At 47.6% G+C, this 11272-nt stretch overlaps 1 protein-coding gene and 1 long non-coding RNA gene across 3 annotated transcripts in view; both read right to left on the reverse strand.

The window, feature by feature from the left end:
• LOC118360637 (AMP deaminase 2-like) overlaps positions 1-7814 on the reverse strand; it is a 53166-nt gene extending 45352 nt beyond the window's left edge. The window contains exon 1 of the mRNA XM_035739892.2: positions 7515-7814. Within this exon, the coding sequence (XP_035595785.2) occupies positions 7515-7620 (106 nt within the window). The 5' untranslated portion in view covers positions 7621-7814. The remainder of the gene's footprint in view (positions 1-7514) is intronic.
• LOC127913150 (uncharacterized) lies at positions 4993-6139 on the reverse strand. 2 transcript variants are annotated; one of them, XR_008084904.1, is made up of 3 exons: positions 5964-6139; positions 5678-5878; positions 4993-5389 (listed from the first exon to the last, which is right to left on the reverse strand). It is a non-coding gene; the product is annotated as an uncharacterized LOC127913150 (long non-coding RNA). The 2 variants fall into 2 exon arrangements; XR_008084905.1 differs by lacking the exon at positions 4993-5389 and adding an exon at positions 5494-5619.
• Positions 7815-11272: the final 3458 nt, after the last annotated feature.

Here is an 11272-nt window from a genome sequence, read left to right on the forward strand (position 1 = left end):
TTTGGCAAAACACCAAACATCTTTGCTTATTTTTTTCTATAAGCAATGGCTTTTTTCCTGGCCTTTCTTCGGTAAAGCCCAGCTGTGGAGTGTACGGCTTAAAGTGGTCCTATAGACAGATACTCCAATCTCCGCTGTGGAGCTTTGCAGCTGCTTCAGGGTTATCTTTGGTCTCTTTGTTGTCTCTCTGATTAACCGGCTGCCCGGAACAGGGCAGCCGGAACAGGGCTCCGGGCAGCCGAGCGGAAATGGAGAAAAACTCGCCTCCCTGCGGACCTGGCATCCTTTCACTCCCTCCTCTCTACATTTTCCTCCTCTGTCTCTGCTGCTAAAGCCACTTTCTACCACTCTAAATTCCAAGCATCTGCCTCTAACCCTAGGAAGCTCTTTGCCACCTTCTCCTCCCTCCTGAATCCTCCTCCCCCCTCCTCCCTCTCTGCAGATGACTTCGTCAACCATTTTGAAAAGAAGGTCGACGACATCCGATCCTCGTTTGCTAAGTCAAACGACACCGCTGGTTCTGCTCACACTGCCCTACCCTATGCTCTGACCTCTTTCTCCCCTCTCTCTCCAGATGAAATCTCGCGTCTTGTGACGGCCGGCCGCCCAACAACCTGCCCGCTTGACCCTTTCCCCTCCTCCCTTCTCCAGACGATTTCCGGAGACCTTCTCCCTTACCTCACCTCGCTCATCAACTCATCCCTGACCGCTGGCTACGTCCCTTCCGTCTTCAAGAGAGCGAGAGTTGCACCCCTTCTGAAAAAACCTACACTCGATCCCTCCAATGTCAACAACTACAGACCAGTATCCCTTCTTTCTTTTCTCTCCAAAACTCTTGAACGTGCCGTCCTTGGCCAGCTCTCCCGCTATCTCTCTCAGAATGACCTTCTTGATCCAAATCAGTCAGGTTTCAAGACTAGTCATTCAACTGAGACTGCTCTTCTCTGTATCACGGAGGCGTTCCGCACTGCTAAAGCTAACTCTCTCTCCTCTGCTCTCATCCTTCTAGACCTATCGGCTGCCTTCGATACTGTGAACCATCAGATCCTCCTCTCCACCCTCTCCGAGTTGGGCATCTCCGGCGCTGCCCACGCTTGGATTGCGTCCTACCTGACAGGTCGCTCCTACCAGGTGGCGTGGCGAGAATCTGTCTCCTCACCACGCGCTCTCACCACTGGTGTCCCCCAGGGCTCTGTTCTAGGCCCTCTCCTATTCTCGCTATACACCAAGTCACTTGGCTCTGTCATAACCTCACATGGTCTCTCCTATCATTGCTATGCAGACGACACACAATTAATCTTCTCCTTTCCCCCTTCTGATGACCAGGTGGCGAATCGCATCTCTGCATGTCTGGCAGACATATCAGTGTGGATGACGGATCACCACCTCAAGCTGAACCTCGGCAAGACGGAGCTGCTCTTCCTCCCGGGGAAGGACTGCCTGTTCCATGATCTCGCCATCACGGTTGACAACTCCATTGTGTCCTCCTCCCAGAGCGCTAAGAACCTTGGCATGATCCTGGACAACACCCTGTCGTTCTCAACTAACATCAAGGCGGTGGCCCGTTCCTGTAGGTTCATGCTCTACAACATCCGCAGAGTACGACCCTGCCTCACACAGGAAGCGGCGCAGGTCCTAATCCAGGCACTTGTCATCTCCCGTCTGGATTACTGCAACTCGCTGTTGGCTGGGCTCCCTGCCTGTGCCATTAAACCCTACAACTCATCCAGAACGCCGCAGCCCGTCTGGTGTTCAACCTTCCCAAGTTCTCTCACGTCACCCCGCTCCTCCGCTCTCTCCACTGGCTTCCAGTTGAAGCTCGCATCCGCTACAAGACCATGGTGCTTGCCTACGGAGCTGTGAGGGGAATGGCACCTCAGTACCTCCAGGCTCTGATCAGGCCCTACACCCAAACAAGGGCACTGCGTTCATCCACCTCTGGCCTGCTCGCCTCCCTACCACTGAGGAAGTACAGTTCCCGCTCAGCCCAGTCAAAACTTCGCTGCTCTGGCCCCCCAATGGTGGAACAAACTCCCTCACGACGCCAGGACAGCGGAGTCAATCACCACCTTCCGGAGACACCTGAAACCCCACCTCTTTAAGGAATACCTAGGATAGGATAGGTAATCCTTCTCACCCCCCCCCCTAAAAGATTTAGATGCACTATTGTAAAGTGGCTGTTCCACTGGATGTCATAAGGTGAATGCACCAATTTGTAAGTCGCTCTAGATAAGAGCGTCTGCTAAATCACTTAAATGTAATGTAAATGTAAATGTAGGTTCAGGAATGGCTGAAGAATTTGCAACATTTACCTGGCGCTAACACTGCAGACAGCAATACTGGGTGATCTGAAAAGTCAGTTGATCAATAATATAATAATACTTTTAGCAAAAATGTTTATCTTTAATTTACAATCTGTAGAAACTATCAGAATAGAAAAGATTCAGTACGTTTGTGAAACATCACAGTTTACATGGACAATAATAATCCAATATGGATGGTGTTAAGAGACAGATGGGAGGGGTTGAATGGAGCTGAAGGGTGGGACTGGGTGGTGTTAAGAGATGGGAGGGGTTGAATGGAGCTGAAGGGTGGGACTGGATGGTGTTAAGAGATGGGAGGGTTGAATGGAGCTGAAGGGTGGGACTGGATGGTGTTGAGAGACAGATGGGAGGGGTTGAATGGAGCTGAAGGGTGGGACTGGATGGTGTTAAGAGACAGATGGGAGGGGTTGAATGGAGCTGAAGGGTGGGACTGGATGGTGTTAAGAGACAGATGGGAGGGGTTGAATGGAGCTGAAGGGTGGGACTGGATGGTGTTAAGAGACAGATGGGAGGGGTTGAATGGAGCTGAAGGGTGGGACTGGATGGTGTTAAGAGATGGGAGGGGTTGAATGGAGCTGAAGGGTGGGACTGGATGGTGTTAAGAGACAGATGGGAGGTGTTGAATGGAGCTGAAGGGTGGGACTGGGTGGTGTTTAGAGACAGATGGGAGGGGTTGAATGGAGCTGAAGGGTGGGACTGGATGGTGTTAAGAGATGGGAGGGGTTGAATGGAGCTGAAGGGTGGGACTGGATGGTGTTAAGAGATGGGAGGGGTTGAATGGAGCTGAAGGGTGGGACTGGATGGTGTTAAGAGATGGGAGGGGTTGAATGGAGCTGAAGGGTGGGACTGGATGGTGTTAAGAGATGGGAGGGGTTGAATGGAGCTGAAGGGTGGGACTGGATGGTGTTAAGAGACAGATGGGAGGGGTTGAATGGAGCTGAAGGGTGGGACTGGATGGTGTTAAGAGACAGATGGGAGGGGTTGAATGGAGCTGAAGGGTGGGACTGGATGGTGTTAAGAGATAGATGGGAGGGGTTGAATGGAGCTGAAGGGTGGGACTGGATGGTGTTAAGAGACAGATGGGAGAGGTTGAATGGAGCTGAAGGGTGGGACTGGATGGTGTTAAGAGATAGATGGGAGGGGTTGAATGGAGCTGAAGGGTGGGACTGGATGGTGTTAAGAGACAGATGGGAGGGGTTGAATGGAGCTGAAGGGTGGGACTGGATGGTGTTAAGAGATAGATGGGAGGGGTTGAATGGAGCTGAATGGTGGGACTGGATGGTGTTAAGAGACAGATGGGAGGGGTTGAATGGAGCTGAAGGGTGGGACTGGATGGTGTTAAGAGATAGATGGGAGGGGTTGAATGGAGCTGAAGGGTGGGACTGGATGGTGTTAAGAGACAGATGGGAGGGGTTGAATGGAGCTGAAGGGTGGGACTGGATGGTGTTAAGAGACAGATGGGAGGGGTTGAATGGAGCTGAAGGGTGGGACTGGATGGTGTTAAGAGATAGATGGGAGGGGTTGAATGGAGCTGAAGGGTGGGACTGGATGGTGTTAAGAGACAGATGGGAGGGGTTGAATGGAGCTGAAGGGTGGGACTGGATGGTGTTAAGAGATGGGAGGGGTTGAATGGAGCTGAAGGGTGGGACTGGATGGTGTTAAGAGATGGGAGGGGTTGAATGGAGCTGAAGGGTGGGACTGGATGGTGTTAAGAGATGGGAGGGGTTGAATGGAGCTGAAGGGTGGGACTAGATGGTGTTAAGAGATGGGAGGGGTTGAATGGAGCTGAAGGGTAACAACGAATAACAACAAGACAATGAGACTAATAACAACGAATGTAAAACATACTGTGTCTGTAAAAACAGATTCAGAACTTTTGTGAAAGAAATAGATGGGAGAATGTGAGAAAATAATCTGACGCGCTTTATTGTGTCAGGTTGTTTTTGCCCACGGGCTAGCTTCCTTACTCAGTTCAAGGGATCCGCGCCAAATTATGTAGGACGCCCAAATAAGCAAGCTTTTTCCCCACACAACATGTTCAAGCCTTTTAAAGGCAATAAGCATTCGCAAAATATTAAATCTTCTCAATGCAAGGAGCGAAGCTAGTATCAACCTTGATGCCAGTGCCTACTACCACTGTCCATCAACAGGGAATGAGGTCATGAATGGCCACAACTGTCAACGATTTGAATGGAAGGTCGACACAGATCGACCAGAGCTATCGAAGCAGTTTTAGCACATTTGGGGACTTTTAGACTAAAATCCATAAAAATCACGGACCAAAAAAACATTAGTTACGGTCTACCCTGCCTGCACGTCACTGATGCGTGTAACTGTGTGTCCCAGACAGTCTGACACGGTGTGTCCCAGACAGTCTGACACGGTGTGTCCCAGACAGTCTGACACGTACTGCAGTGTGATTACAGTAATAAGTGTTGTCAGCTGACATCTCTGCAGATAATCAGAGACAATTGTGGTGCAGTGTGTCCCAAATGCCCTATGTATTGAGCCCTGGTCCAACAGCAGTGCACTATATAGAGAATACGGTGCCCTTTGGGACGCTAAATAGAGAGAGGAAATGGGATTTCTAAGTACGATCATTTGAAGTAGATATATGTTCCTGCATAGAAGTAAATGCTCTGCTTCTTTTTTTCTTTTATGATGAACTTGTTTATTGAATGACATGTATATGTAAACAGATGACATCATTTCAATAATCTAACAGGTGTGATGTTTTGACACCTGATACCTTGTTGTCTACTGGGCTGGGGGTTCATAACACAGTTTGTCTGTGTGTCTGGGACTGGAGAGACACAGGCCCACACAGTGATAACCATTAATATGCTGAATATCATGAAAATATTGCTTTTTTAAAAAATTAATTAAGTTAATTAAAAGATAAGTGTAAAGAATTCGTCCATCAAGGTGCGTGACTCCTCTGTCAGCTACCTACTACTTCCTACTCCTCTGTCAGCTACCTACTACTTCCTACTCCTCTGTCAGCTACCTACTACTTCCTACTCCTCTGTCAGCTACCTACTACTTCCTACTCCTCTGTCAGCTACCTACTACTTCCTACTCCTGTCAGCTACCTACTTCTTCCTACTCCTCTGTCAGCTACCTACTACTTCCTACTCCTCTGTCAGCTACCTACTTCTTCCTACTCCTCTGTCAGCTACCTACTACTTCCTACTCCTCTGTCAGCTACCTACTACTTCCTACTCCTCTGTCAGCTACCTACTACTTCCTACTCCTCTGTCAGCTACCTACTACTTCCTACTCCTCTGTCAGCTACCTACTACTTCCTACTCCTCTGTTAGCTACCTACTTCTTCCTACTCCTCTGTCAGCTACCTACTACTTCCTACTCCTCTGTCAGCTACCTACTACTTCCTACTCCTCTGTCAGCTACCTACTACTTCCTACTCCTGTCAGCTACCTACTTCTTCCTACTCCTCTGTCAGCTACCTACTACTTCCTACTCCTCTGTCAGCTACCTACTACTTCCTACTCCTCTGTCAGCTACCTACTTCTTCCTACTCCTCTGTCAGCTACCTACTACTTCCTACTCCTCTGTCAGCTACCTACTACTTCCTACTCCTCTGTCAGCTACCTACTACTTCCTACTCCTGTCAGCTACCTACTTCTTCCTACTCCTCTGTCAGCTACCTACTACTTCCTACTCCTCTGTCAGCTACCTACTACTTCCTACTCCTCTGTTAGCTACCTACTACTTCCTAAATATAACAAATTCTTGTTGACTAGGCTATTTAAAATCAAATACAAATTCACTATAATTGTAAGCTAACTCTGTAAACTGCCCTGCGCATCAATGAACCAACAGCATCGCCTAGACCTTTACGTTCTCCCCCAGACCCACGGATATATATATGTTTTATTTTTTTATTTATCCGTTATTTTACCAGGTAAGTTGACTGAGAACACGTTCTCATTTGCAGCAACGACCTGGGGAATAGTTACAGGGGAGAGGAGGGGGGTGAATGAGCCAATTGTAAACTGGGGATTATTAGGTGACCGTGATGGTTTGAGGGCCAGATTGGGAATTTAGCCAGGACACCGGGGTTAACACCCCTACTCTTATGATAAGTGCCATCTTTAATGACCTCAGAGAGTCAGGGCACCTGTTTTAACGTCCCATCCGAGAGACGGCACCCTACACAGGGCAGTGTCCCCAAATCACATATTTTTTAGACCAGTGGAAAGATACTGGCCCTCCAACACCACTTCCAGCAGCATCAGGTCTCCCATCCAAGGACTGACCAGGACCAACCCTGCTTAGCTTCAGAAGCAAGCCAGCAGTGGTATGCAGGGTGGTATGCTGCTGGTAATACATGTTGGAGTGTAGCATAAGGTAACCAGTCCACCCAGTGTGCATTATAATACAGTCTACACTTAAAGGTGATTACTCAAATGTGTTTAATTTTGGATTATAGGCAAGACCAACTATGTACCAAAGACATCTTAATTACGTTTGTTTTGTGTTTTTCTGCCATGCGTATTATGTGATAGGCTATGTATTGTATAATGGCTCAATAATAACTTACATTCAGGGACATATAGGCCTATGGGTATGAATTAATAAGGTCTAATATGCCTATGGGTGTTTTACATTTTTTACTGCAGTGGATCACACAGAGTGTTTCCCGATAGTTCTATATTTACTTTTCCCACAACCATCGAGCAAAAACAATTTGCCCAAAGAAAGGGCATGCCAAAAATCAACGAGTGCAAAGGAAATGACTGCTTCTTTTGGGATACTAAAAACATTGCTCCCGAAAATTCCCCTCGATCAACAGGTCTCTAGCTCCCCCAAACTAGTCAAGGACAAACATCGCTCATGCGGACTGTCTCCGTCTTCATTCATCATATTCCCTACACCTACCACATGGACTGAATGCTTTGATGTAAACATGATCCCAGTTTATAGAACAGAAGAACTCATCCCGTGGCAACATGTGCATCTGTCTGCATCGGTAGCATCACTAACATAAGTAGCAGGTCCCTCTTGTAAAATAGATTTCATCTCAATGAGAATAACCTGTATAAATAAAAGGTTAAATGAAAAATAGTCATACATACTCAGCACACACTCAGTCACAGATAACATGGTATATAAACTACCCCCTACCCCTCTATCCCCATCCCTTCATCCCCTGGTCCCTCTCCTTACCTGGGCTGGTTGAGTACTGCAGGCTACCCCTCTTCCTCAAGGGGGACTGGGGTTTGGGTTTGGCCCCAGGTCCAGACTCTGCTCCTGGGGACGGGTTGGAGGACATCTTCCCTGGCTGGTTAAGTCAAGACTGGAGAAAAAAAACACTATAAGCAGCACGGCGGAGCTGGAGTAGACTGTAGAGGGAGAGTTAGGGAGCCACGAGTAAGAGGGGAGAAGTAGAGAGAGAGAGAGCAAGAGCGAGAGAAGTAGCCCAGATGCTGAGAGAGGCAGAGAGCCGGGGGGGGGTTCTGCTGTGTGTGTGTCTCCCCTGAATGCAATGTTGACAGTGCTGCTGGGGCGTGACAGAGCTACTCAACGCTACACACAACACAGCTCCAGCCAGATCCATTCTGCTCTGTACTGTTCTGTTGCCCCGGCAACTACAACCCTGTCATGTGCAAAAGGAGAAGTGGTCACGGAGGACTGACTGATAATATCAGTTAACTAAAGGTCCTTTAGGCAGACAGAGAGAGAGAGAAAGAGGGAGAGAGAGAGAGAGAGAGAACTTCTGTATGTGTAATGTTTACTGTTAATTTTAGTTGTTTTTCACTTTATATATTCACTTTGTATGTTGTCTACCTCACTTGCTTTGGCAATGTTAACACATGTTTCCCATGCCAATAAAGCCCTTGAATTGAATTGAATTGAATTGAGAGAGAGAGAGAGAGAGAGAGAGAGAGAGAGAGAGAGAGAGACAGAGAGACAGAGAGAGAGAGAGAGAGAGAGAGAGAGAGAGAGAGAGAGAGAGAGACAGAGAGACAGAGAGAGAGAGAGAGAGAGAGAGAGAGAGAGAGAGAGAGAGAGAGAGAGAGAGAGAGAGAGAGAGAGAGAGAGAGAGAGAGAGATAGCTCATCCCTTGGGAATAGTACGGTAGACTACTTTATCACTGACCTCAACCCAGAGTCTTTTAGTGCGATCACAGTCAGCCCACTGACTCCCCTATCAGATCACAGTCAGAGACACCCCTATCAGATCACAGTCAGAGTGACACACCTATCAGAGTCAGAGATAGATCACAGTCATCCCCTATCAATCAGTCAGCCCAGTGACACACCTATCAGATCACATCACCCAGTGACCTCAGATCACAGTCAGCCCAGTCACCCCTAGTGCAGATCACAGTCAGCCCACTGACTCCCCTATCAGATCACAGTCAGCCCAGTGACACCCCTATCAGATCACAGTCAGCCCAGTGACACACCTATCAGATCACAGTCAGCCCAGTGACACACCTATCAGATCACAGTCAGCCCACTGACACACCTATCAGATCACAGTCAGCCCACTGACACACCTATCAGATCACAGTCAGCCCAGTGACACACCTATCAGATCACAGTCAGCCCACTGACACACCTATCAGATCACAGTCAGCCCAGTGACACACCTATCAGATCACAGTCAGCCCACTGACACACCTATCAGATCACAGTCAGCCCAGTGACACACCTATCAGATCACAGTCAGCCCAGTGACACACCTATCAGATCACAGTCAGCCCACTGACACACCTATCAGATCACAGTCAGCCCACTGACACACCTATTAGATCACAGCAAAATCACAGTCTACTTGAACAATACTCAATCATGAGGCATCAAAGCCAAAGGAACTGAGTAATATTAAGAAATGCTATAGATGGAAGGAAAGTAGTGTAGAAACCTACCAGAAAACAATAAGGCAACAACAAATGTAATCCCTTCTAGACAACTTCCTGGCCAAAACATTCCACTGTAATAGTGAGGGTGTAAACTTGGCAGTAGAAAACCTAAACAGTATATTTGATATCTCAGCATCCTTATCAAATCTAAAAATGTCTAGCAGACAACTTCAGAAAATTAACAACAATAACAATTGGTTTGATGGAGAATGCAAAAACCTAAGAAAGAAATTGAGTTGGTCGCCCTTGGCTGCTATTACAGCCTCCACTCTTCTGGGAAGGCTTTCCACTAGATGATGGAACATTGCTGCCATTCAGCCACAAGAGCATTAGTGAGGTTGGGTACTGATGTTGGGTGATTAGGCCTGGCTTGCAGTTAGCATTCCATTTCATTCTATGGAGTTGAGGTCAGGGCTCTGTGCAGGCCAGTCAAGTTCTTCCACACCGATCTCGACAAATCATTTCTGCATGGACCTCACTTTGTGCATGGGGGCATTGTCATGCTGAAACAGGAAAGGTCCTTTGCCAAACTGTTGCCACAAAGAAGCACAGAATCGTCTAGATTGTCATTCTATGCTGTAGCATTAGGATTTCCCTTCACTGGAACTAAGGGGCCCAGACCAAACCCTGAAAAACAGCCACAGACCATTATTTCTCCTCCGCAAGTAGCGTTCTTCTAGCATCCACCAATCACAGATTTGTCTGTTGGACTGCCAGATGGTGAAGCATGATTCATCATGCCAGAGAACGCGTTTCCACTGCTCCAGAGTCCAATGGCGACGAGCTTTACACCACTCCAGCCGATGCTTGGCATTGCACATGGTGATCTTCGGCTTGTGTGCGGCTGCTCAGCCATGGAAACCCATTTCATGAAGCTTCCGACTAACAGTTATTGTGCTGAGTTGCTTCCAGAGGCAGTTTGAAACTTAGTAGTGAGTGTTACAACCGAGGACAGATGATTTTTACACGCTACGCGCTTCAGCACTCGGCAGTCCTGTTCTGTGAGCTTGTGTGGCCTACCACTTCGCGGCTGAGCCGTTGTTGCTCCGAGACGTTTCCACTTCACAATGACAGGATTTATATTTGACCGGGGCCACTCTAGAAGGGCAGAAATTTGACAAACTGACTTGTCGGAAAGGTGGCATCCTCTCACGGTGCCACGTTGAAAGTCACTGAGCTCTTTAGTATCGACCATTCTACTTCCAATGTTTGTCTATGGAGATTGCACGGCTGTGTACTCAATCGTATACACCTGTCAGCAATGAGGTGGTCTGAGTCAAATTATTTAAAGGGGTATCCATATACTTTGGCCATGTAGTGTATATGAACGAACTGGCGAGGGCACTAGAACAGTCTGCAGCACTCAGCCTCACCCTACTAGAATCTGAAGTCGAATGTCTACTCTTTGCTGATGATTTGGTGCTTCTGTCCCCAACCAAGGAGGGCCTACAGCAGCACCTAGATCTTCTGCACAGATTCCGCCAGACCTGGGCCCTGAAAGTAAATCTCAGTAAGACAAAAATAATGGTGTTGCAAGACCACAAATACAAATTCCATCTAGAATCTGTTGCCCTATCGCACACAAAAAATTATACATATACAGAGAGAGAGAGAGAGAGAGAGAGAGAGAGATGTAGAGAGCGAGCTTCTCTTTTGAAGTAAAGCCAGGTCGGCAGGCCAGCCTGTAGTAAAAGATTGAGTCACTGGACTAGAATATCTCTCTCTCGAGGGAGGGTGGAGGGTAGATGACTCCCTAGACTAGCATAGACAGACATGTTATTACAGAGATCTATCATCTAGAAGATCTCTCTCTCTCGAGGTAGGGTGGAGGGTAGATGACCCACTAGACTAGCATAGACAGACATGTTATTACAGAGATCTATCATCTAGAAGAGATTATTCCACTCCGTCTATGGGGAAGCTTAAACCTTTAGCTCATTAACACAGAAATGCCTCATGTCAGAATAGAAACCTGCAGAAAGACACATTACATTGGTTTATATAATTGCAGGTTCAGTAGCTTTCAGCAACATTCACAGCATAGTCCAGTCTCTCT

This window comes from Oncorhynchus keta, chromosome 28 (assembly GCF_023373465.1).
Source record: "Oncorhynchus keta strain PuntledgeMale-10-30-2019 chromosome 28, Oket_V2, whole genome shotgun sequence".
Classification (NCBI taxonomy): Eukaryota; Metazoa; Chordata; class Actinopteri; order Salmoniformes; family Salmonidae; genus Oncorhynchus; species Oncorhynchus keta.